The 27,499-nt window shown below is 43.3% G+C and overlaps 1 protein-coding gene across 3 annotated transcripts in view; it reads left to right on the plus strand.

Moving 5' to 3' along the window:
• The window catches only part of ATP10B (ATPase phospholipid transporting 10B (putative)), an 88,100-nt gene that overhangs the window by 1,071 nt on the left and 59,530 nt on the right, over positions 1 to 27,499 (plus strand). For 2 of the 3 annotated variants that reach the window (XM_069484260.1, XM_069484262.1), the window contains exons 2-3: positions 508 to 702; positions 15,025 to 15,229. In XM_069484260.1, the coding sequence (XP_069340361.1) occupies positions 508 to 702; positions 15,025 to 15,229 (400 nt within the window). Of the gene's footprint in view, positions 1 to 507; positions 703 to 1,573; positions 1,960 to 15,024; positions 15,230 to 27,499 lie in introns of those variants that run through there. The other variant, XM_069484261.1, reaches the window with a different exon arrangement.

Here is a 27,499-nt window from a genome sequence, read left to right on the forward strand (position 1 = left end):
CATTAACCTCAAACCCCTGGACTCAAGCGATCTTCCTGCCTCAGCCTCCCGAGTAGCTGGGACTACAGGCATGCATGCCGCCATGCCTGGCTAATTTTTCTATTTTTAGTAGAGATGAGGTCTCACTCTTGCTCAGGCCGGTCTCAAACTCCTGACCTCAAGCTATCCTCCCGCCTTGGCCTCCCAGAGTGCTAGGATTACAGGTGTGAGCCACCGTGTCCAGCAATACCATGTAATATTTATAAGATCCCTTTAAGGAAGGTAGTTCTATCCCCATTTTACACAAGAGGAAATAAGCTCAGGAAGGTCACAAAACTATTAAACAATAGGAAAAGAGTTTAAATATAGATCAGTTGGGCTTCAAAGCACTTTCCGGAATGTTTGAGGTGACATTGAAAGAAGAGCGTCATTTTATTAGGTAGGAGCCAACAGTGGGGAAGAATTAGAGGAGAGGGTGTATTTTTCTTCTCCATGGATTTTACACACACCGTGCTTTGCCCCTTCCAGATGGGCTAACCTCTATTTCCTGTTCCTGGTGATTCTGAACTGGATACCCTCCATGGAAGTCTTCCACAGGGAAATCACCATGCTACCACTGGTCATTGTCCTGTTCATCATCATGGTCAAAGACGGTGTAGAGGACTTCAAGAGACACCGCTTTGATAAGGAGATAAACTGTTCCAACATTCGAATATATGAAAGGTAAGAGAAATCATCTCTCTGTGTTCTCTTGTGCAAACAGGTAATGCAAACTCACCAGCATGGTTAAAGGATTGGTCTCTTTTCTTATATTTCCTTAAATTCATTTAATTCAGTGATTCTCAACTGGGGGCAGTTTTGACCCTAGTGGTCATTTGGTAATGTCTGAAGACATTTCTGGTTGTCATACTGGGACGAAGGGTGCTCCTGGCATCTAGTGGGTAGAAGCTGGGTGCTGCCAGACATCCTACAACATACAACGCAGCCTCCCCAGGGAAGAATCATTACCCAGTCGAAAATGTCAATATGCTGAGGTTAAGAAACCTTGTTTTAACTTGTGTAAACACTCATATTATTAAGCACAAGGATGTTACATTATTAAGGAGTGGGTTGCAAAGCTCAAGAATTAAACTCTAGGATGACTGAATCATCTCAGGAGACTAAGTTCAGGAGAAACTCTTTGAAGGATGTCAAGCAATGTCTCCCAAACAAGAAAGTCTATGCCATCTTTAAAGCCTCTGAGTTTCCTGGGTAAAGATAATCCTTTCTTTTAAAACTTAACCAGGTAGGTTTTAGGACCCAGAGTTAGTACACCTGTTCGTGGCTGCCTGGGGTGGAAAAGGAAGATACCTGTGGGTGACGTCGTTCTACATTCCAACAGGTGGAGTCTCAAAGAAGTAAAAGGAAGTGGCCAGGTGGATACGCACCTGTTCTCTGTAAGCTCCTTCCTTGTCACATTTCTCCCCTGCTGTTTGTGTGCTGGCTTTTCATTTTTCGTTTCCTTTTGAAAGAAGACAGAAAAATTGTCAGCAGAGAAGCCAAGTAAAAGATGAGAATTAAAGTATGAGAATTAAAGAGACAGGATTGAGCAGAGATGAGAAAGGAAGGGAGGAAATGGCAGAAAAGGAAAGAAGACAAGAAACGAGTGGTGGTGTCCAATCTGCCCTTTGAAGGAAAGTCCCAGAAAGAGAACCCCAACAGACTTCACTGTGGGAATCAAATTAAGACCAGCAAGTACACCGTGTTGTCCTTCATCCCCAAGAACATCTTTGAGCAGCTACACCGGTTTGCCAATCTCTATTTTGTGGGCATTGCGATGCTGAATTTCGTCCCCGAGGTCAATGCTTTCCAGCCTGTGGTGAGCATGATACCGATCTGTGCCATCCTGGCAGTCACTGCCATCAAGGATGCGTGGGAAGACCTCCGGAGGTTCAGATCGGATAAGCTCATCAACAACCAAGAGTGCCTCTTCTACAGCAGGTAAGGCACAAACTCCAGGGAGACTCGCTGGCCCAGCTCAGTCCTTCCTGTGGCTGCTACCACTGCAGCTACTGCTTGTAAAGGAATGGAGTAGGAGAGATCATTATTTTATCTCAGGGAAGCTGTTCGATTTTTTACAGTGAGGATTACTGTCTAAAATTCAAAACCAAAAAAAAAAAAAAAAAGCATTGAGTCTGTCTTTTAAAATTCGGAGGTTTTTATTATGTGGTTCTTTACTGTTTCAAATTTGTCCAGCATTTAAGAATTTTACATGAATTCTCATCCCTTGTTAGTCCAGTGTAGCCACACGCACGTTCGAACGTGTTTGGGGACACTGGGAGGGAAAAGGCATCTCTGCTTTTAAGGGGAGCAGTGGAGTGTAGGGCAGGAGCCACACTGCCTGGGTGGAACACGATTTCCACCTCTTCCTAACTGCATGATCTCAGGCAAGTGAAGTAAATTCTCTCAGCTTCATTTTGTCATTCTTAGAACGGGGGGTGTTCGTGGGAATTGCACAAGGTAATCCTTAAAAGATGCTTAGTACTACACCTGAGATAAATGCTCAGTAAATGCAACCCACGATTGGTTTATTTTTAGAATCTAAAATTCATATTTTCTTCATCATTAAGCCTGTCCTTGAGGGTTCCCTCCGATGTTGTCCCAACCAAAGCAAAGACTGCATCCCACCTGTCTTGTCACCTTATTGAATGTAATTTTATATATGCCGTTGTTCCGCAAAGGTTCCATTGAGCAAATGATCAAACTGAACCCATGGCTGCGGTCCTGATTAGAATGAAAGGTATTTGCTTTAAGCTGTGCACTCCGGCCATTTAGGGACAGCTTACTTCTAGGGAAGAGTTCCCTTCCCAGGAGGAATGAAAGGTGACCAAGTTGGAGCTGGCAGCCGAAAGGGTTTATGAACCAAACTCTGCTTGGAAAGCTGTAGCCAGGGGAAGCCTCCCAGGAGTACCTAATAGAAGGACTTGACCGTCTGTAAAGAACCCCTACAAGAAACACCATGCTTGTCCCTCAGCGGCAAATGAGTCTCTGGCCGCTTTGCTTGGAGGGCCACAATTGCACATCTAGAAAAGTTAGTCTGAAGGGTATTTTTTCTTTAGCTAGATCTAATTGTCTTGAATGTTGTGAGCAGGTTGGACACCCAGAGTTAAGATTTAATCTTTCCTCACCTTTAAATAAGAAAATTATCAAGAGGGGAAGAAATGACTGCTGGGGTGTGATGACTTTCTTTGAAGAAGAGATTTTTTTTAAGAAAACATTGTTTTTCTTTTGGCACCGATACACCATCACTTTTTGTTTTCCACCTTTCTCCTTTGTTGTTTTTTTCATAGAAGATCCAGAGCGCCCGGCCAGGAAGCTGGTTCCTTGGGGAGGAATGCGTGTGTGGGCCTTAATGAGGCCGATCCTGTTCTCCCCGCTCTGCCAGAACATCTTACTATAATGGACCTGTTATTGGGAATAATCTCAGTGTGTATCAGACCACAGGCTCTCCTGTGCTGGGAGCTGGCTGGACCCAGGCCAGGCTGTTGTTCTGTTCTCAGAGTAGCTTCCAAGGAACGTTAGGAAAGCTGAGGTGATAATGATCTCAGAGAAAGAGACATTAGTCCACCAGCTCACTGGCAGGAAGGGCCATAAAGAGTTTCCCTGGCAGTATTTCCCAAAGTATATTCAGAAGAATAACAGTGACAAAGAAATGTTCTCTGAAAAAAGATACCCATGGCCAAAAACTGAATGCCAGCCCTCCTGACCCATGGTCCATAAAAGACTAAGGAAAGATACACAGGAAAAAAAAATCGATTAATCTTTAACTAATTCAGTATTGCTCCAAACTTACTGGGACTTGGAAATTTTTTTTAATACCTAAGTTTGAGAAATTTTACTTTTTCAAATATAGAAAAACAATTGGCTACAGGGGCCAGATAGATAATTAAATGAAATGAATATTTTTTAAAAGCAATATTACTCATGTACTTATAAATGGCAAATGACACTTGGCGTCGGTGTTGGGATGCAGTAGGGAATGGTGGGGACTGTGGCAAACTGGGGAGGCACAGCTGGCCGCTCAGGCTCTGCTAGCTGTTATCATGTGGAAATATAGGCCTAGTGCTGCCAGATTATCTGAGATTTATTAGGGCACCTAGATATTAATATTTTTATTTTTATTTGAAATAACCTGATTTTAACTGATTTTATATTGGTTGGCAACTGATGTAATTTTCTCAAACGCTTCGGACCTATTTTATTTGACCTAAGGTTCTATTTTGCCTGTGAGCACCCTAATTTGCAAACTTGACTTTAAACTATCCTAGAAATCTGCAGTCTCTGCAAAAGAGGGTTCTTCTTTTGAAGTGTGTCCTCAATATGGGAACCTCTTTGGGCAGAAAGAGAGTGTGACCTTGAGATGAGAATGCAAGCCTGGAAGCCAGAGGCCGGCACTCTAGGCCCAGATCTACAACTGCCTATTCATGGCTTAGGAAAGTCGCTTAAATCTCTGGATCTCAGTTTCCACTTTTGCAAAATTTGGAAGTCAGACAAGATCTTGTCCTGTGAGATGCACTATGAAAGAAGAGAACCCACGGCCAAATAAATTTGCACATTAATACATTACAGATTCCGGGACCACCCTCAGGAAGTAGCCTATCCAATTTTGTTTAACTCAGCTGTGTCAGTTGAGAGGTTCTCTGCTGCAAGTAGTAGAAACCTCCACTCAAACAGGTTTAAACAACCAAGAGACTCTATTGGCTTAAGTCACTTCAAGTGTCCTAAGGTGGGCAGGTGATCAGCATGGTTCAATCAGTGTTCTAGATCCAGCTCTCGCAGTTCTTTAAATTCAGCTCCTCTCTGTCATCTTAACTCCCAGGCAGACTTCCCTCATGGCAACAAGATAGCTGCAGCAGCTCCAGCCCTCACATCTACATGTGCTAATTCACAAAGGGGAAAAGAAAGATACTTTTGATAGTCCTCTCCAAAGGTCAAGAAAGCTCACTCTTTAGATCTTCCTCACATCTCAGTGGCCCCCAGTTGGTCACATGCCCATCCCTGAACCAACCCCTCGGGGCAGGGGATGGGATTGTGCTAATTCGATTATACCTGAGCCACAATCCCCACCCACAGAGCCTAGCAAGAAGTCAGCTTCCCTGAAAGCATATGAGCCATTTAGGGAAGATGAAAACCCAATGGAAAAATGAAATAGTTTCCAAGAGAAGGGGAAACAGATGTTGGAGAGGCCACCTCCATGTCTTCAACGCTACCATTTTAAAATATTTTTGAGCCTTGACTAGTTATAAATTGGTTTCCACATATTAACAGGAATATACACACTTTGGGACATACCATACTATACGTCCCTAAAGCTCTTCCAACTCATTGACTCTATGAAAGACTCCCGCATAGAAAGCTGGGAAATTCTAGATAAGCGTAGTTATTATCTTAACTGATCAATGCTAAAGGGCATATCCTCTTGCCAAATATCAGTGACACACGACGTACGTCAGCAAAGAATACAAGATCTGAGAGGATAATTTTTCTTTTTCTGAGAAGCAACACAAAAGCTTGTATCTCACACACTGGCTTTACCCATTTTATCCATTTCATCTCAGATTTATGCATTTGAGAAACTGATGCTCTTTGTTTTTCATTTGTGTGCAATTGAGTACTAGAGCCCTAAGAGTTTTGCTCGTGACCTAATCCCATGCATCATCCAGCCTAGACTTGTTTATACTGTGAGAAAAATCTCTTTTTGCAAACAGCAGAAGACTTGTTAACAGAATTACCATCCTGTTAGAGCATTTTCTTTTAATATAGCAACTGTGCTTGTGGTCTAAAGGTGACCCATTAATCAGATTTATGGAATGACTTCGAGGAGAGATTAGCTTCAGAATTGTATTAGTTTAGTTTCTCCCAGGGCTCAGTTTAATGAATCTAGAAACCATACCCAGCCAAGAGATTTGTATTTTTCCATCCAGCTTAGTAAATCTTCATTTGTATTCAGAAAACATGCAGTATGAGGAGAGGGATGGGAACCAAGGGAAGCCAGGGTGGGTTTTGTCCCCATATTGTAGTGAAACAAAAGCCTTCCAGAGTTGCAGCAGCCGGTCACTCACTTACTCATCTGTTTAGCAAATATTAATCCAGGACTTAGTGTGTGCACTGCCACGGCAGACTCTGTGTGCCCTGAGGGGACTCTCAGTCCAGGGGTCATGAGGAATTTATAAATAGCTACAGTGTCCCATGTGCTTTGGTAGCCCATATTCAAAGGGACACAGGAATACAGAGGATGCAGTGACTTGTCTGCCACCAAGAAACACCAAGGCTGAAGAAAGCCTTCCCTGAAGAGGTGAAATTTGGGGAAGGCACGGAAGGAGGAGCCACATTTAGCCAGGCAGAAGGGACACATTTCAGCTCACAGCTTACGCACATGTCAATGAAAAGTTGCATGTGTGGCTTGTGTTGGTATCAGAAAGACCAGGACCAAGTAATGTCAGAAATTTAGGGAAAAAATTATCCAGATCAGAATTTTTAAAAATCTGACTTTTTACCAAGACTTGGAGAGTCTCTCTTCTGCAAGTCAGGTGGCTATAACATAAAAATAACTTTATGTGCTGCGGGAGAACAGCCAGGCTCTGACAACATGGCACTGGGGGCTTGGTCTGCCCTGCGACCTATTCCTATTCTTGTCTATGAGTTGCCTTTTGTGCCTGTGTCCTCAGGAAAACCTGCCAATGAGGAAACCAGAGGTCCCAATCTTGGTTGTATCACTAATGAACTGTATGACTTAAATGAAGCCACTTAAGCAGTCAGAGCCCCATGTTTTCTCATCTTTAAATAGTAATCATAATCCCTCTCCGGTATATTTTGTGAAAAGATGTGCAGATGACACACAAGAGGGCTTGAAAACAATGGAGCAATGGAAACAAACTGCAGAATACGATGCCCCAGGAGGGGGCGGAAAGCAGTCTCAGCAGTGATCTTCCCGGATGCTTGGCATGGAGGGCTTTGACGTGGGACCCGGGCATCTCAGAGCTGCCACTTACCAAATGTGTGGCCACATGTAGTTATTTGATCACTTAAGCCTCCATTTCAACATCTATAAAATGAGGACAATCCTAGCAGGGTCACGTGGATCCGATGAGATCATCCTTGTAAATCGCTTAAGTGCCTACACCAGAAGTAGCGCTAAGTAATATTTTCAAATTTCCAATCATCTCAACTCTAATTTTTTCAATGCCAGTCCCAGCCTGAGCCTTCATCCTTCCTGCTATGTGCCCCACGCATACAAGGGAGAAATTGCTAGTTTTATTGGTGAAAGCCAAGGACATTCACTGAGCCTCATTTACCAGTGGACAGGGTTACAATGGTTTAAAAGCAAAAACCTAAGCTCTGCTCTCTCATTTGTGTCTCCCGTTCTCTGTGTCAGGATTTTAAAATCTGAATTCAGGAAACTTCTCTGGAATCTGCCCCTCTTTTTCCTCTCCCTATCCACAGCACACCTGAGCACACCCCCACCAAGATTCAGATTCAGAAAAGGGATGTAGGTGGTTTCATCCAGCCCAGAGCCTAAGCCGCTTGGTCCAACCCAACTTCTAACATAGAGGGTGCATTAGAATATCATGTTTGTGCAGCTGTAACAAAGCAGCTATTTGGTCCCTGCTCTTCTATTATTTCCTCTGAATAACAGCTCTCTGAGAAACTCCCAAAAGGAGATGAGGTGATTGACAGCGCAGAATTTAAGCTTTGCCAAAGCCATCCTAACATCACAATACAATCATAAACCTACCTTTGCCCTAAGTCTATATCCTGGGGTTGCTATAGGTGTTAAATGAGCTAATGCATGGAAAATGCCTAGCTTAGTGCCTGGCATTCAGTAGCACTCAGAAAATGTTAGCTAAAATACTGCTAAGGAGAGTTCTATATCCTTGGTGATCAGAAGTCACCATGAGCTTGGCCCAAGGGGAGTAAGAATGAATGACCACTGCCGGGAGTTTGGAATGGCAGGAGAGAAGACAAACATCTTTAACCAGAGAATTTGACTCCAAGCTCTAATAACACAGCAAAATGAGCCTTGGGGAAAACTCTGAAAAATGCACACCGCAGAGAATCATGTGAAGCATGGCTATGAAAAATGTCACGGCTGGAGTTTACAGACCAGCAGACCGTTGTGTCCAGCCCCCAGGTCTTTGCTGTGCATTTGGCACCAGCAAAGCGGGCTCCTCTCTGAAGTATCAATTTTGCAAGTGCCCGTGCTACTCCCACTGCCTCGCCCTGTGCTCACAGAAGGCCATAAACCATTTGGGCCAATTCTGCTTGTCATTTCAGGAGAGAATGCATTATGTCCTCCCCCAAACTCAGTGGGTGGGAGAGTCATAAAACAAGAATTCAAGTGTCCCTGAAGCTCTGCACTCTTGTCACCAGGCATGATTTGTGCTTCAGTGGGTGAGGATTTACAGGGTCTGTTTTGACATTAAGGAGCTCAAAATTCCAAAAGGGGAGGCTCCTGTTCTCAACCCAGCCTCTGCTAGGTTCACATCACCTTCTCTGAGCCCCCATGCGCTTTGAGCCTCATTCCCAAACAGAACCACCAGGCCACGTTGAGCCACGGCACCCCCACGCTGTCACTCATGTGTCCTTGTAAACACACCTGTGTGACCTTGTGCAAATTAATCTTTCTGAGCCACAGTTTCCTCATCTATAAAATAGGGATAATAATTATAATAAAAGCTATTCCATCATAAGGCAGCTAAATGCTCATGTAGGTTAAGTTCTGGGTTCATTGTAACCACCCAGTACATGTAAGCTAATAACACAGGATCATATCATCATTAGACGTTTCCACTAGGGTGTCCATTACAAAAAAAGATAGATTAGATGTCAAAATGTCTAAAGGTTAGGAAAAGCTTTCTTTCTACTGCCCTGTGTTCAAGACAAATCTACCAAGAATCTACAAATAAATATTTACTGAACACGCCCGATGTGCTAGACATCATACTCGACCTATAGTTATAGGTACATAATTATAAGACCCAGGATTACCCCAGCCCTTAGCAAGCTTCTTCTAAGCTTCTTCTAAACTTCTAAAGCTTTACATAGTTTAAAATAGGGGATACATGAAACAGTTAGGAAAGAGGACCATAAGATGAAAGGAAATGTGGCAAAAAGATGCACACCGTGGATGTCCCAGTGCCCAGGAGTGAAAATAGAAAGGCAGCAATTGGATTTTCAGAGGGTAGAGGAAGAACATTTCAGGCGGCATTGTATGCCTTTCAGTACCCTCAGGCTGCTTCTGCATGACCTGTGGCCATGACCTTGTGGACAACACCTGTGATTTCTGTGTCCTCTGAAGCATGGTGTTTCCATGGCCATCACTGCTTGGTGACACATTCTGTGCTCAGTTCTGCTTTCCGTATGTGGCGGCCACACAGTGAAAGAGGTCAGGGTGGGCTACTCCCAGACCTGGGGCTTCAGCAACCTCCCAGTATAAAGAACTTTCTACTGTACCAATGTTACCCAAAGGCACCGGGCCTCACGATATATCAGATATGGTAAATATCAGTCATGTCCCCCAGTAGATCCAGCCCAGCCAGGGGTCCTGGTCCCCTTCTGCTCCTCTGACCTCAGCTGTTCCCTCCTGGTGCTTCCCTGGGCCCTCCAAGTCCAAACACCCCCTGCCCCCACATCCGTGGTCTACAGCAGATGGGCAGGGCAGGGGGCAAAGAATAGCCACATGGGGAGAACCCAGTACACCCGTGGCCCTCTGCCCCAGGCCCAGGCTGTCTTTAATGGAACTCCTTCAGCTGCTATTCCATTTCCTGGGGCCAGGTCGGGGGCTGAGGCCTCACTCCTCTCTCTCCCTCCTACTCCCTCTTGCCAGCCTCTTCCTCCAGCCAAGACGTCCCACACCTCATTTATACCAGCTAATGAAACAGCCTTCGCAGTCTCTAGTTCACTGTCTCCACGGCAGCCATCCCGTCTGCTGCAAGCCAATAATAACTGCAATGACAGTAATAGCAGCGGTAAATGCCATTTGCAGCAAGATTATTAGGCACTTTTCATACGGTATCATAACTCTCACTACAACCTGTGGGTTTATCCCATTTAGTAGATGAATACACTGGAGAGTGGGAAGTTAAGGAGCAGGTTCAAGGTCACACTACATGTACGCGCTAGTTCCAGGTTTCAATTGCAGTTCACCTGATTCCAAAGCGCTTAACCACTCCACAGCACTGCCTCGACCTCAACACACCGCTGCCCCAACAAGGGGCATCGCGAATCTTCCTGAATCAGCCCCCGGGCCCTTGGTTCTCCTCCTGGGAGCCATGAAGAGGGCGAGGCTCCAGCCTGAGCCTTGTTACTGTGCAGCCCGGCCGGCTACTCCCCTTCTCACAGCCACAGCTTCCTCATCTGAACAGTGGGGGTTGAACTGGACAGGTACCAAATCCCCTCCAGCCTGGATTTTCAGAATACATATTTCTGAGAATTTGTCTCAGTAGCCAGAGTTTTCAATCTACCGAGCTCGGATCCCTCTTTTCTGGGCTTGGGGGAACGGTTTGGATTTTAGAGCTTCTTATGTTTGCAGGGTATTGTGTACCTGGGCTCAGGCCATAAAAGGTAATCATGAGCATAAAATAGCATGAAGAAGAAAAGAGGCCTGCGGATGGTGGTTAGCTTTCACTAGAACAAGAGCAATCTTTATTTTCATGGTTACCATTATCATAAAAGCCTGCTTTTATTGAGTACTTACTAAGGGCAAAGTCCTGAGCTCAGTTCCTTACAGGCGTCATAACACCAATCCTTTCAACAACCCTCTGAGGCAAGTGCACTTAGTGCCTTCAACTAACAGATGAAGAAACAGAGGTTCTGAGAGGTTACGTGATTTGCCCCAAGTCACACCGGTCATAAGCAGGGAAGCTGGGATTCAAACCCTTTCTTAATCCCTACACAGCTGTCATTCTCTGGGGCATTCCACTCCCTACCCTCTACCCCCCGAACCCCACCATCCAGACTAGGACGCTGAGCACTCTGGGCCTGGCATTCCGGCCTCCCAAAGGACAGCGCAAGTGAATAGCAAGTACCATGAGACAACTAACCCTCCTGACAAATCCCCTCTGCTCTAGTGCCCTGCAATTCTTTTCATAAAACCCAGACAACTTGAGAAATGGAGCCTTAAGCATCCTCTCCCCCTTCGTTTCCCCTCTGTCACCTGCTCCCCCATGGCATCCAGGCAGCTTCAAACCTCTCTTGCTGTTTGTTTACCTCTTAATAAGCCCTATCTCCTCTCGGAAAGCCGTTTAGCGCTGTACCACTTAATTTCTCCTCCAGGCAGAATCTGCCAGATGGAGCCCTCGTCCCAAGCCATGTTGATTTGTCTTATTTTTAAACAGCAGTAAACATCGCATGACACTGAAATAGCAGTCGGTTCCCAGGTGTGGACTCATTGAGCAGGGGGACAATCCAGAGTGTGTGGACGCGTCCACCTGGGGCAGCTGTTCCAAACAGGCTGAACTAACGGGGGAATGACTTCCCCAGGAGGCTCCCAGCCAGCTGCTGGTCGTGTCTGGGCATCACTCAGTGCAAGAACGTGCTGCTTTTCCGCTTCGGCTGGATTCAGCCAGCCCTCACCTCCCCTGGCTGCACCCCCTTGGGCCACGCATCCCTGGCTTTTCCGCAGACATGCTTTTGACAGTCGAGCAGACAAGTGGACCCCAAAGAATCTGGAGACAGGCACAAAGTGACCCAGTACAAGAAGGCAATGTCCCTGAGGCCTCCCTGCTTTATCCCTAAAATCCCTATAAAATTTCCTTTGATTCCATAACATAACTATTTTTAGGTTACTATAAATGTCATTCTTCAAATTTTGTACCAGGTGAATTACTAAACTATGTCCTTCAAAAAAATCTTTTTTTAAAACAAACACACCAAAGTTATGTGGATCCCATAGCTTCAGTATTTCTAGACACCCAGCAGGGTCTCCCGGACGTCCGTGTGCTTTTGTGTGAGGAGCACGGCCCCAAAGAGGGACAGTCTGTCTCAGGGAGGGCAAGTCTATGGCAGGGACTGAGAGTGTTCCTTTACTGCTGCATGTCATCCTAAAAAAGAGAGGATTACATCCAAAGGGAAGACAGGCAATTATTACCAGCAGTGACCTCCTGGGATCCAAGATATAATATTAATATAAAGGAGACAGAGGCTAGTCTGCCTCACAGCTTGTGGGTGGCTCCATTGACCTTGTGATCCTACATCATAATGGGATTCGACAAGACGATGATCCAGCTCCACTCACAGAAGGGACTGTTCATAAAACTACATATACCATAAGCTCATCTCCATAGCTCTCCATCTTCCAGCACCTTCATAACCCACATCCCATAATAAGCAGTGGCGTCTTTTATTAGAAAGGGGAAGAATGAGATTCTTGAATTCTTGTCTTTGAGATGCCTGTGTTTGCAGATACCAGCCTACTAACATTTGCCAAAACCTTCAGAACCAATGTGCTCTTGAAGTGTTGGCCATTAGGATATTGCTCAAAGGTGTTCTCTCCCTAAATCCAATCTCAAATACTGGGTAGAATGCTGAGATTGTAGCAAGCAACTGATATCCTATGTTCCCAAAAGCGTTATCCAATGGGATACAAAAGCCAAAGGAGGAAAAGAAGGGGGGATGCAGACGAGTGATAATTCCTTGTTCCTTGGGGGAATTTTGCTGTAATAGTTAATATTCCCTTTTTTAAAAGCACTCTCTCAAAAAGAAAAAAAAAAGAAAAGCAATAGAAAATCAGTCCCTCCTTCACTCTATGAGATTTCTTTTCTCATAGTGAGTATGAACCGTGCCAGTACAAAGGAGCCTTGTGCTTGGATATGTAACAAGTGTTCTCAGGGCTGCTTTGAAGGAAAAAAAAAAAATCATTCCCAGCCCAGAGACCATAAAGCTTTTGACAGTTACAACGGCAATCTTAGTGGAGGAGTATCCACCCTAAATATACACATAAACAAATAGATTTTTACATAAACAAACGTATTTCCAAAATGACACAGAGAAACAAATCTGGGGTGACTTCCCCTATTCTTCATGCAAAAATGAAGAGATTGGGCAGAGCAGAAGCACAGAATGAGCTGATGGAGTGAAAAGTGCTTGGAAACCTGTTATGTGCTTTTGAACATAAGGAGGAATTATTATTAAAATGCTACAGATGCGTTTTCTCCAAAATTCTCAGAGGTGGTCTCCATAGCCATGTGGATGATATTGTCCATGGATTGATTTAGCTGTGGCTGCTGCACTCACCTCCCAGAGCCATGGGGCACTGCCGTGGAACTCTGTGGTTCTTCCGTGTCACAAGGCTGCTCCCCGGTTCTCATGTCCCTGTTTATTTTATAGACTCTGATCAGGTCCTACCTTGGCCTTCCAAATGGAAGCACCTTTATTTCAGGGGGCTGGGGGGGTCCTCTGGGAGGATCTTTTATGACCAGGAAGGTGGGATCTTTGGAAGACTCCTCTGGGGATCTCCAGAGGGTCCAGAGGAAGGGAGGAAGATAGCAAACCCCTCATCCGGATCACGGACTTTTGTGAAGTCAAAGCAGAAAAGTGGAATTCTATTCACATCTCTTTCTCTGTTGGAAGCCTGGACTAGTCATGCCCAGGGCGGCTCAGATTCCAACAGAAACAGAAACAATAACATGCCCAGAGGCATCGGTGGAGAAGCATAGCACGGGGAAGCCTCCCGCTCCAGGCCTGGCTGTGTTCAGAGGTGCCTGGCCTCGAGCCAGCTGGGCTCCATTGAAAAGACCACCTGTGGAATACTGGTTTCGTTCTGAATCCCACATTTAAAGAGGGACATTTCCAAATACAGATGTAGAAGACCCCATACCTTCAGGACAGATCTGGAGACTGTGTCACACAAGAAATAAATGAGGGCACCAGGAAGGTTAAATTTGGCTTGACATGTCCAAAGGCTTCATGGAACCCCCAGTGAATGCCTTAAAATATTTAAAGAATGACCATATTAGCTGGAGGAGCAGAACCATTTAAGTATTTGGCCAGGGAGAAGGAAGACTTTCTGAAATGAGAGCTCTTTGAAAACGGAAAGCATTGCCTTGGGAAGGAAGGCGTTTCTTTGCTGGAAGTGGAAAAGCTGAGGCTATGATACCCACTGAGGGGGGTAGGTTACCTGAGCAGTGAAAACTATGGGCTTTGGTATCAAGCTGGCCCCAGGCTCAGGTCCCAGCTCTGCTTCTGTGAGACGTGGGAAATTGTTTTTTGACCCTCAATTTCCCCATTTGTGAAAAAGGTATGATAATATCCACTCCTGTGGGTTATTTTATGCAAGCAAATGAAATGTTAATTAACACCAGTGTTTGGCAGGTAAGAAACACTAAATTTGCTAACGTTGCTGCCACTGTTATTATCTCAGCTTGATAAATTGGATGGGAAGATAAAACGCCTAATTTGCTCAGGTTTCTTCGGCCTCTGATTCAATAGTTACTGTGGATCCCACTCCATCAACGTTCCTGAGGCCTTCTTCCTAATTCCCTGACTGCCCGGAGGTTTCTGCTTTAGCTTCACACCAGGTCTTCCTAGACAATGGTGATATCCTCACCTTTCCTATTGCCACTCTTCTCTCCATAATCAAAATCAAACTTGCCTCTATCCCAGTTCCTTGAAACCCTGCTTTCTTTGGCGATAACTGGCTATTCTGGTAAATAATGTATATTAAGAGTACCAGATTAATATGACAGTGCAGTTACCTTCCTCTTTTAGATGTTTCTCCTGCTAAGAAGCAAGGGCTGAACATAGGACCTGGCGAAGACCTGGCAGTCAATCAAAATTCTAAATGATCCTGAGGGCAGATCTCTCACTAGCAGGATTCCGTAGCTCACGCCTAGCTGCGCTAGATAGATCATGATGGTGGTCTTCGGGGGCAAGGGAGAATACAGGGAAGTCTCACGATGGGCTGACTTGGACGAAATTAAGGTTCAGGTGGGACCTTCCTCTATTCACCCATTAATTTTCTGAGGAAGCTTAAAGCTCACTCACACCCCTGTCTTTCTCCCACCCAAGAAAAGAACAGAGCTACGTGAAGAAGCGCTGGAAGGACGTGCGCGTGGGAGACTTCATCCAAGTGCAATGCAACGAGATCATCCCAGCGGATATCCTCCTCCTCTTTTCCTCGGACCCCAGCGGGATATGCCACCTGGAAACCGCCAACTTGGATGGAGAGACGAACCTCAAACAAAGGCGTGTTGTGAGGGGCTTCTCACAGCAGGTAGGGCCCTTTCTAAGGTCTTCAACAGCAAAGGCAAGGGGAGGAAGCAAGTCAACTCCACTGGAAAATTGAACTTAAGCTGGTGGGTAGAGGGGAAAGTAGCGGGTGCCTCCTTGTTCCAGGCACTTTAGATGCACTTAGTCTTCCCAGGAGCCCCCTGAGATGTTATTATCCCCATATTACAGATGAGGAAACTGAGGCTTAGAAAAGTTAAATAACCTGCTGAAGGCCTGAGAGTTTCTAAATGGGGACCCACACTGTTCAACTAAGAAAATTATCCTCTCTGCTCTAAACCAAGGAGTCTAATATCTGTTCAATCACCCTTGGGGCCAACCCCCTCACTGCACTCATCCCACTCCAGGTCTGGAACCTCTTCCTCTGTGGATCCTCTCTAACACTCCTCTGACCCCTCCTAAACTGCAGCAAGGTGTGACTAACTAGTTTTCCATTTCCGTGTGCCTTAGCACCTCAACAGTACGTAAACGTGATCATTGACACTTTTGTTTGATCCCCACCCTTGCATAAACAGGACCTAAGAGCTCATGGAGAAAGCATTACTGTTTGGTGGGCAAGAGCTCAAGCTCTGGGGTCTGACACAGCTGGGTTCAAAGCCCAAGTCCCACCACTGATCTTACCTTGGGCAAGTTATTATTTCCCTCATCTGGAAAATGAGGACAAAAATGGCACCCTCTTCATAGGGTAGTTTTCAAGACTAAATGATAGGTACATGAATACTTAGCATGAAGGCAGGCATAGAGCAAGAGACCAGTAAGTAGTTAGTATTAAGAGCCGTGGCTTTGGTAGGCAATATGTGTTGATTGGCTGGTGTGTGATATTCCAATTTGCAATGAAAATTCCCCTTGGAAGTGTTGATTTCCAATAGAGTGTCTTTCTCTAAACATGGAAAAGAACAAATTTCTACCACCTTTCTTCACTCTGCCAGCCTTTGGCTGAGGAGAAATTGAATGAGTCAGGGGATTTAGGAGAAAGAAGGCACATGCTTCATTCCTCAGAGATTTTCATGAGCTGGAGTTCAGTTTTCTAGACTGAAACTTCCCCAAAGCAGACAGCTCATACTACCTCACCTTGCACTGGTCTCTTCTCCTAAGGCCCTTTTTGTATGAATGACTCAGTCCTCAGTTCTCTCATCCTTCCGACGGGAATAATAATGCTATCCCACAGTTTTATGGTGAAATGCTTGTGGGATAAGGAAAGTAAAGAACAAAATGCAGGGTTTGGTGCCCAGTAGACACACAGTAGATGGGAACTGTTGCTGCTGCGGGGGCTGCGGTGCCACCCACCACTGGAAACGGAAACCACCATCACACCCTGCCGTCCCCAGCATGGCCCCTGGTCTCCAGGCTCTGAGTCAGTCCCTGAGCGGGCCCTGGCCTCTGAGTTTTCCCTCCCTTGTTATGACCATATTCGCTGAATCCCCCCAGTGTTCGCAAAAAGGCAGGGCGAGATCTAGCCTGAGTTCACAAGGTCATTCTAGACAAGCAGTACCAGTCTATTCCTGGGCTGTGCGCCCTGTGGCCTGCCCTCCGGGCCATAGGTCTTCAGATCTTTTCCACTGTGACTCACAACGAGAAATACATATTACACACACACGTGCACACGTGTGAGAGTGTGTGAGATTGGCACCTTCGCCTTACCGCATGCGAGGCACTCTGAGACTTTCTGCTCTGTTTCTTTTTTGTTTAAAGTTCTAGGAGCCGGGAGGCTTGCATTTGCTGACAAATCTCCCCTTCAGCCTCCCCGCACCGACATCCTCATTCAATCCTGCATCATTTTTGCTCTCTCCCCAGCAGTCATTTCAGTGTTGTTGCATTTCAACCAGTGACTTTTCTTTCTGTCTTTGGCACCAGCTCCCAAGCAGGTTTCTTGAATAGTAATTAGTCAGATAGTTTGGGATTTAACTGGAAGGAAGAGTCAGACAAAAGGGTCATTCACATTCCAGCACAATAGACCAGCCAATTGAATAAGTCTCTCAAACTCTAACCCTGAATTCTCACAGGGTACTGGGTGTGATGATTTAAAAAAACATATATTAAAAAGAGGTAAATGTATATGTGAAAGGAAGAAGGGAGGTTTGAGCTTAAAGTTTCTAAAAGTTTTCTGTTCTATTCTGTCTCAGTTCTTGATTTTCCTCCCTCATTTGTTCCATGTGTTTTTCCATTTCAATAATAATAATAAACTTTTGAGCCCATACTAAGGGCTTTGATGGTTATCTCATTTGTTCTCACAACAGCCCAATGAGATGGGTACTATTTTTGTCTCCATTTTACACATAAGAAATGTGGCATAGAGAGATCTTGTAACTTGCCCGAGGTCTTGAGCTGGGAAGTGCTGGAGCCGGGATTCGAAGCCAGCTTTGTCCTGCGCATCTGGGGTCTTGAAATCCGCAGTAGCTCATCTCCCTGGCCCTTGGACTGTTTCCTTGAGTTTGCCAGGCAATGCTTACTTTTGAAAACATGCATTTATCATTTGCAATATTCTCGCCACATACACGTAGCAGGTGGCAGGAAGAATGGAAGTGGGCCCAGCCCACTCCCTGGGACAGGAATCGCGACTGCTCTTTGCTCCGCTCCATCCCCCCTATACGTTCAATGCAAACACATTTCTGAACCTGGATGGAACCCACTTCCGGCTAAATCCATACCGTAGGATTTCCCAGGTGTGTTGAGCAAAACTGTTGAAGAGAGTTGCAAGAAAAATAAACGCAAGGCCATATAAGCTCAGAAGACAATAAACTATGAGTTTTTAAATATTGTGTACTGTAGAACTTCTCTGATATTTTAATAAGCCCCGAGGAGGAGAAGGGGCAGGTACTAGCATGTAGCATTTGTAAATATTAAGCAAAGAAACCTTTTATTCCAAGGAACATACCTCAGAACTACTGCAGGCGGGGTGAGATCCCCACTTAGGGATTTGCTACAAATACGTTACAGGTGTTTAGAGTGTAGCATCATAACCACAGGGGAAATTTTTTAAAAATATACATGCATCCTTCCCTATAACCACCACTAAATTATGATTCACCAGGACTGAGTACAGGCCTCATCCTGCATATTTTGAAAGTGTCCCCTTAGACGACCTTGAGATGAACTTATCACCACCTTCTTGAAAAAGCCTGTACAACAGAAGTACAGCATCTGAAGGCAGCATCTCAAGTACTATAAAATCTCACTTTTCATATTGAGAACAAAACTACCATCTATGCGCCTCTTACTTGGGGCCAGGGCTGTGGCATGCATTGTCTCTTTTAGACCTGATGACCACTCTGAGAGGTGGGCATTATTATCCCCATTTCACAGATGAAAACTCTGAGGCTCAGAAAAGGCAAATCTCACTAACTGTCTCAGAGAAGATTTTGAACACCTACCAATATGGTTTGTCTTAAATAATAAGTATTAGTGGCTTTTGTTAGTTTTTTTCTCCATCTAAATCATTATTGTCTGTGAGACCTTTACCTCGTTAAAAGGTTTTTACTAACCACAGAGATTTCTAGAAACTTCCCAGCCACACATACACCCACACTCATTTTCACTATTTGTGGATGATGAGAGATTACTATATTCTATTAATTCAAAATTAGCAAGATATACTTTGTCCCAGCTCCCTGGATCAACATTTCTCGAGGTAGACTCTGCCTAACACTTATCCCAAGAGAAAGTTCTTGGAAAACATGGGCAAGTCAGATTGGAGAGCTTGTTTCCTGTGGCCCCCTGGTGAAGGTTCCAATGTTCATTAACATATTAAAGTCTCTGAGAAGGCCTGGAGCCAACAGACCTATTAAACTTTCTTTGACCCTGAGCTCTCCAAACTTATTTACTCTCAGAATTACTTTTTCCACACAAATATTATTAACATTCCCATGGAACTTTTGGGGAAATGTTAACCTGGATTATGGTACAGAGAAGCTAACAATTATCATGGCTTAGGCAGTTCATTCTTCCCTTTCCTGTTCAGGTTCAAATGAAATTATAAACATGAATGGGCTTCTTAAAAGGGTCTTCCTCCCATGACATTGTAGATTATTCTCAAGGTTGCTAAGGAGTTCAAAATTTTTTTTAGCAGAATTCATCTTGGGCCAACTTTTTTTTTTTTAATCAATTGAAGCTTTTAACACAATGGGCCATCTTTGAATTTATAAAACTATTGATCTATTTTTTTTTAATATTCTTTCTCATTTCCCATTGCTAGGAAAAGGAGATAAAAGGAAGGTATTCAAAATTAGGATTATACCAAAGTCCGCCCAGCTGGCAAGAGGACTTTATTAGAGAATTAAATTGTACAGTTTTCTCTTTGGTCACATTCTGATGCCTGAAACAACTTCCTTAAAAGGGTTTAACCTAGGGATTTAATACCTGAAAAGGAGTATGTGCCATTCACTTTGATACATGGAACAGTTACCAAAGCCAAAGCGTCAGAAATGAGTTCTTCCAATTAGTATTTCAGATCAAACATATTCCTGGTTATATATTATCCAAATCATTAAGGCCTAAGTGCTACTGACGTATGTGTCGGATCACTTCCCAATGCCAACTGGGCACTTGCTACGCCACGTGTGATCTGTGGACTAGCCTCTGCAGTCAGCATCAGCTGACAGCTCATCAGAAACGTTCAATCTCAGGCCCCACCCCAGACTGAACCAGAATCTGCATTTTAACAAGACCCACAGTGATTCACGTGCACAGGAAAGTTTGAAAAGCACTGGCCTTGGCCATCATTGATGAATGTAACCATTGTGTTTATCTGTTTATTGCTCAAGTTAATTCTTCCTTGAGTCTCCCTTTAGACTGACTTGCGTTCCACTGATGGTTACTGCTAATAAGCCATTTGCTCGGTTGGGAACAGCTGGGGCAGTTTGGATCCTCTGCGGTGAAAAGTGTGCAGTGATGTAACGTGTTTAGACAAGGGAGCATTTTGCTGACATAGAGTTGAGGTCTGGTAGGGGGAAATTTATCACCATCCCAGTTCAGTAATGACAAGCCTCAAATGAAGCAAAAGGTAGCTGCCTGTCCTCTAACCTTGCCTGCCCTTGAGAACCAGAGAACAGTCCTCTTTTCTGGTGGATTTGTAATGGGACCTGCTCCAGACCGGTTGTTTCAAATTTCCTTTAAGAATGATACTTAGTGCTTTCTACCTGTTGGTCGCTGCTTAAATGTTCAACGCAGATTACATTTTCTAGGATTCTTTTAAAATAAGACTACATAACAATATATAATCATAACAATAGATAACTGCATTGAGCACAAACTATGTGCCATAGGCAGTTCTTCTAGGTGTTCTATACCTATTACCTCTTTCTATTCCTCACAAATAACCCTACAAGACAGGTGCTTTTGTTGTCCCATTTGACAAATGAGGCAGGAGCAGTTGAGTAATCCCACTAGGTTACTAGGTTGACTGAGCTCAGATTTAAACTCAGGCAGAGTTGGGTTGTGGGGTTTTTTGTTTGTTTGTTTTGTTTTGTTTTTTACTTTTTATTATGGAAATTTTTAAGTGTATACAAAACTACAGAAATTAATATGACAAATTTTTATAAACTCATCACCTAATTTCAACAATCAACTCTTCACCAATCTTGTTCTATCTATATCCCCACACTCTGCTCTCTGCAAATTATTTTGACTTTGATTTTGAATATCACATTTCATCTGTAAATATTTCAATATGTATCTCTAAAGGATAGGATATTTAATATATCTTAAATTAAAATATTAAATATATTTAATATATACAATTATACCATTATTGTACCTTAAAAATTAGCAATAATTCCTTGATAATCAACTTTAAAATCAGTGGCAAATATTTTCCAGTTTGTTCGAATCAGGATCCAAATAAGTCCAAATACTGAGATTGGTTTCCTTAATCTCTTTTACTCTATAGGTTCCCCATTTAGCACTCTCTTGTTTTCAATGCATATTTAGTTTTTGTTGCTTAATGAACCAGGTTGTTTGTCCTGTAAAATTTCCCATAGTCTGGATTGTGCTATTGCATTACCTCCCTGTGGTATCATTTAAGATGTTTCCCTGACCACCGTATTTCTACAGATTGGTAGTAGGAGCTAGTGCTGAAATCAGATTCAGGTTAGATTTGGCGTTTGTGTATGTTCATGCCAATGTCACATCACAGGAAATACAGTGTACTGCTGTCTTGAGGGACAATGTCTGACTGTCTTTCTTCAGTGTTAATAATCATTTATGATGGTTGTTTAGATCCATTCATTCAATGGAATTTACAAGATGGTGATATTCTAATTCATTTTTAAAGAAAAATTTCTCCTCATTAAGTATTTGGTTCTTCTGAGGTTTCCTCTGTAGAGAAAATACAGGATGAGTGTTTGTTTCTTTCCTCTTATTTATCAGTTTTCAAAATATTGAGTTGGTTTCCCTAGCATCCTACGAAAGTGTCCAGTGAGTTTTTCTTTTTAGCATCAATATGAACTCACGGATTTCAACATATCTGATGTATGTGAAATCAGTGCAGTTGTTATCTTTCCTGATTACCCTGTCTCTAGCCAGTGGGAACTTCTCGAAAAGAAGTAGCTCCTTAGTTCTTTTGATGACCTCAGTCGTTTTTGACAGATCTGGTTCCTTTTAATAGGAAATGATATTTAGAAACCATAATAAGTCCATGCTAGAGGTGTTCATTGCTATTGGGTTGACCATTATTTCTATGCCATTTAAGTGAACAAAACTAAGACTTTTTTAAAGGTTAAATATGCTAGAATTCATGCTGATATCTCAATTCCACTTTCGGCCTAGAAGTTTTTACTCCACCTCATCAATATTAAATATGTAAGTCCTTCTGCCACACCAGGCAAAGTCCTTACCCACTGTGTTACACCGTCTCCTTTTGATATTTGACACTCACAGGAATTTTTTGAGGTAGAAAAGCAAGGAACTAACAACATTTCAGAGATGAGGAAACAATTTCAGAGAGATTGAATTTGTGAAAGATTACCCAGATAATCTGGTGTTGAGCCCAAATGAGAATGCAATTCTAATGTACCTGATTATTTTTCTCATCACTAAAGTAATTTTTACATGCCTTTATATGTATTTATTTCCCAAATAGATATAATTTTCACATATATGAAAATACTAAAGCTATGTAAGTTTTAGGTTATAATTATTTATAATAACAATAGCGATGGAATGACCCTATGAAAAACTGTTACATTTATTTTTTACAGACTTCTGGCCTCCTTTTGGTGATCTCCTCCAGCCTTCCACTGGGGTGTGGCACCAGACCCAGACACGCAACATCTCTTCTCCCCAATGTTTAGCATTATTTGCACCACTTCCATTAAAACATCTTTTTTCCATTTTTATCCCTTCAGGGCCTTCTGAGAAAGCTCTGCTAGGTTATGTGAAAGACTACTCATGCTAAGCTGTTAACAATGGATGATAGCTTAAAGTTTTTCTCCTTCCTACTACCTCGATATCCCAAGATAACATATTTATATTTCAGTATTGGCCTTCACTGCCTTAAGCACTAAGGATAATTGTGAGTATTTAAGGTCAATGTGGAAAATATTTGGTGTCTCAAATGAGAGCCATATCAGTCTAATACAGTATGTGGATTACTCAAGGCTCTTGGTGGCATGTAAGAGAACCCTGATTCAAAGTAGCTTGGAGAAAAAGGGAACTTATTGGAAGAATCCAGGGGTGAGATTGGGCCTTAGAGTCCCCATGTGGAACAAGGAATTCAGAATCCATGAGTACAACGTCCATCTCTTGTCTTTGTTTCTGATTGTGTTTGGCTTCAATCTCTCAGATCAGCTTCCTCCATGTGGAAGGAAACTTGCAACTTAACCCCAGAGAGGGACTTGCAACCTTCCAGCATGGCCAGATTGAAAAGCACCCCAGGGGAAGTACCCAATCCTAGACCAATTAATTCTGGCAAGAAGGGAAGCATTTTGTGATTGTTGTCATCCATTTGAACTTCAACTTCATGGTCGAAATTGGTCTATGGGGTAGGAGAGTTCTGAGAAGCACAGCAATAACTAGTCATTACATCTATTACACTTCAGGAGTATATAAGCCTGCCTTACCCGTGACCACAGTCATCCATCCTTGCAGAGAGGGATGCCCTCTTCCTATGTTCTATGGTCCTAGTTCTCTCCCTCTCCCCCCGCACCCCCCCCCCGTCCTCACTCTGCCAGGGCAGTGTTCTACACAGTGTGCCCAGAGGGGATCACTGCTTTCTCTGTGCTCCCATGCACTTTGTTCTAGCCACTCTCAACTAGTATAGTTCATTCCATAAATTCGCTTACCCAACCAACATCTGGTGAGGTCCTTGTGCTGCCAGATACTGTGCTAGTATTCGTGTTATTGCTGTTAATCAGCAGAGGTGACACATTATAATCATATCTTCTGTGAACAACTTAACATAGTTTCTCAAACCAGAATTCATACTCTCTTCTTTGTGACTTCTTTGGCCAAAAACATGAGCTACAAAACATTGGATCTCATATCATTTTCTTGCGTCTCTGTTATCCACAGCCAGAAAAAAATTGTATAGAGAAGATTTGTCCGTGCAATACTCCCTGAAGGCACCCCTGTCCATCTGGTGGCACCTACCCATATTTCAAGCATCCTGCCACTCACTCATTCATTCATCAAATATGTATTGAAGGCCTTCTATGTGCCGGATGCTATAGCTCAGGATCAAACAAGAGAGATTCAAGCCATGAATGTCTACTCTAACAGGGAATTACACAAGCAATCATTAACAAACAATTCCATCAACAATTAATTTTAGAAATGACAGAAGAATTCATCCTTTTTCCAGGGTTTGTATGGCACGCCAAACCCATGGGAAATTCCATAGCAAAGTCTCAAGATTACATTTAGTATGCAGAGAAATAGCTGGGTGGAAAATATTCCAGGTGGGGGAAGAGCAGGGGAAAGGCCATGATACAGAAGTCTGTCTGGGGATCAGCAAGAGGCCTGAGGAGCTGCATGCATGGTTTTCAATATTTAAACCAGTGCCAGTTATTTGATCAGGGGGTGATGACATACACAACTTACCGACTGTTCAGAATGTTGAATTCTGCCTGTCCTGTGCTTGTAATTGGATTTTTCACATAAACACAAACCTTCCTATCAAATTCCTATTGCTATAGTCATGCTTACCTAATGGTTTTGATACCAGGAGGAATTAGTTACCTATGTACACTTCGTAAATACTAAACATTTATTATAATAAAATAAAAATAAGTTTATACTGGTCCAAAAAAAAAAAAGATTACATTTATTCAATCCTATTGAGAAACAGAGTATTTGTCCCTTGATGAAAGAGAATTCAGACTGTAAGGAATCCCTAAGACAGAGTCTTCCTCACAGCACCCTGCAGCCCCGATCTGTGTGCTTTTGTGGGAGGTTCATTGGAGCAGGCAGGGAACTTTGGGGTAATTGAAAATGCAGACCATTTCCTCACCCAGAGCCAGAGGAAAGTCACTGCCAGTCACTCCCTTGTGGGTTATCTTGAAAAGAACCTCCACCTACAAGGAAGCGCAAAGGTCATCAAGCGCTGGTCACTGTCATTAGTTTTCAGATAGGATTCTCAGAAATCCGGGGTTTGCTTAATTTGTATGCCGGGAGGAAAACCTCAATCACCTAGATCAGCAGCTGGGGTGTGAAGAACATTTGCTTTCACCATTTAGACAAACTAGTAAACTTAAAAACAAAAACAAACAAAGAACAATCTTTAAACAGTATCCTTGTGAGTCCGCAGCGCACCCGCCGTGTACCTTCCCTGGTTGGCGTGGTTTGCCTACCTCTAACCCCTGCTCCTCGGCTCAGCCCAAGGGAGCAGTCCCCACGAGAGGGTCACGGTGGCTGCTTTGCCATCCTCGTCCCCAGGTGGGGTGGTTCTCCTTTGTAGTCCTCTACCCTGACGATCACGTAGGAACAGACTCTGAGAGCTGCACAGAGCATGGTGGTCACTGGTCCAACTCTTCTTTTTCACAAATGTTCTTGGCTCCTATAAAATCCCAATAAGTAAATGTGTTCTGTGTTTGGTTTCTCTTTCTTCAATCAACAAAATCTTTTTTGAATGCCATAGAGGGGTTTCAAAGTGGTCTAAGATGTGCTTCCCATCCTCTAAGAATTTAGGTATAGGGTCCCTTTCTTTTAACATAAAGATTTTGTGACTATCAAAAAAAGTGGCTGCCCTTTAAGTGTTCCTTTTTAAGAAAATACATTCAAACAAAAAGATACTATAAATTTAATGACTTTGTAAATGAATTTTTAATGTGTTAATCTCAAGAATTCCTACAGAAATTTGAAAACTAGTGATATGTGTGTGTGTGAGACTTATCTTTATTCTGTCTACAGATAGCATTTTGGTGCCTATAAGAAGATGTGTAGACAAGTTGCAATAGCTTCATCTACCAGTTGGGAACCACTGGTTGACAGAAACAGCTTGGTAGCAGGAGTTAGTTGATGGTCTCATTTTATCTTTTCCTTCCTTGAATCATTTCACGCAAGTCAAAGTCCCACGGTGGGTGAGCCTAATGGGTGGGGCGTCTAGACACAGTCATTTCCCAAAAGGAAGTCAGAGGGTTGTTATACAAGAAGGCTGGGACAGAAGGTGGGTACCCAGAAAACTAACCATTAACCATTACAAACAATCTCAAAAGATCATTCATACATTTATTTAAACACAGGTATTGATGAATTTGATTATCAGTTGTGAAGAATAGTGGAAAATTAGCCTAGAAAAGTAAACCTTGAGGCAAGCACCAAGGAAATGGCTGATTCTAGCTGCTGGAATCTATTCCAGCCTGAATGCTTTATCTTGGCCTCTCCAGCAGCCCTGGGAGGGAGCAGGCTTGCTGCATCTGGGACACAGGTCAGCAAGGAGTACCTCAACCCCAGGGAGTTATTACACACTGGCATGAGGCCCACTTCCCTTTGCTTTGAAAGTTACTGCTATTGACACACCTGAGCTGGACTGGGATCCCTGAGTTGTCTTATGGCTGTAATCATTGATTTGTGTCAATAACCCCTTTCTTCCCTCAGACTCTCTCTTACTTTCCCACCTGGCTCACCTATCACAGGTATTCACTAAGTGCTTGAATGCAAGAATGAACGAATGGGAGCCTAGACTGGTCCAAGTCGGGATCTAGGACTTTGATGACAATTTTTATTAGTTGAGCCAAAGAATTCCCATGAAAGAAGTGGTCCTACTCCCATGAATCAAAGCCAAGATTGTACTTGGGTCAGTCTGTGTGGTGAAGTCTACTTTGTATTTCCTCATGATCACCTTTCAGTATGTACGTTCCCCACATCACCCCCCCCAGTAATAACCTTGCCTCAACACATCTTTATGGTGCACCTGCTAAGACAAGGCATTGCAGGAGGTGCCCCAGGGGAAGCGGACGGTCTATTGGAGGATGCACAGATCTAGGCACATTAGTGTTCGATGGAGGCATAACAGTATGGGTGGAAGCACATCAAAAGGAGCAATTAATTCTGTCTGGCTGGGGGGAGAAGGTCTGTGGAGAGTACAGTAAGCTTCATAGAGGGGGTGGCTAAAAAAACTGTTAAATGCTTAAAAATTTAAAATAAAATAAAAATCCTCAAAAGAATGTCCTCTTGGCAATTTAGTGCCTTAACCTTTACCTTTACCCTTTGTGGGTACCTTACTTTAAAATGTAAACAGACTTGGAAGAGGTAACACATCACATTATTAGTCATAGTAATCGTGATATATTTTCTACTGTATATTAGAGAATGAATACATTTATTACATCAGGTATTTCAATCGTAGGAAGTGGGAAGTGAATATATTAAGGGAAATAGGGCCAGGAGGAGAGCTTAGATGCTAGTCTTTCCTCTGTGCACCCAAATTACACTGCAGGTAAGAGAGTAGACTCTCGGGGAGTCAGTGGGGCTAAGGTCAAAGCCTGCATTGCTGGCTGTATGGCACTGGGGGAGTCATGAATTCTCCCTAAGCCTTAATTTTTTTCATCTGTGAACTAGGAATCATAATGGTACTTACCTGATAGCGTTCTCATAAGCATTAAAGAAGATGGCATGTATATAATATTTAGTTGGTTCTTGGTACATAGTAACTAAGCATTCAATAAGTGCTACAGCAATAATAACAGGAGGAGAAAAATGAATAAAGATGATTATGATGATGATGATGATGATGACAGCAACAATGTTTGGTTTTGGATTCTGATGATGTGAGCTGCAATCTGGCTCTGTTACCTACCAATCATGAGACAATCACTTTACATCA

The sequence above is a fragment of the Eulemur rufifrons genome, chromosome 10 (genome assembly GCF_041146395.1).
Source record: "Eulemur rufifrons isolate Redbay chromosome 10, OSU_ERuf_1, whole genome shotgun sequence".
NCBI classification, from domain to species: Eukaryota; Metazoa; Chordata; class Mammalia; order Primates; family Lemuridae; genus Eulemur; species Eulemur rufifrons.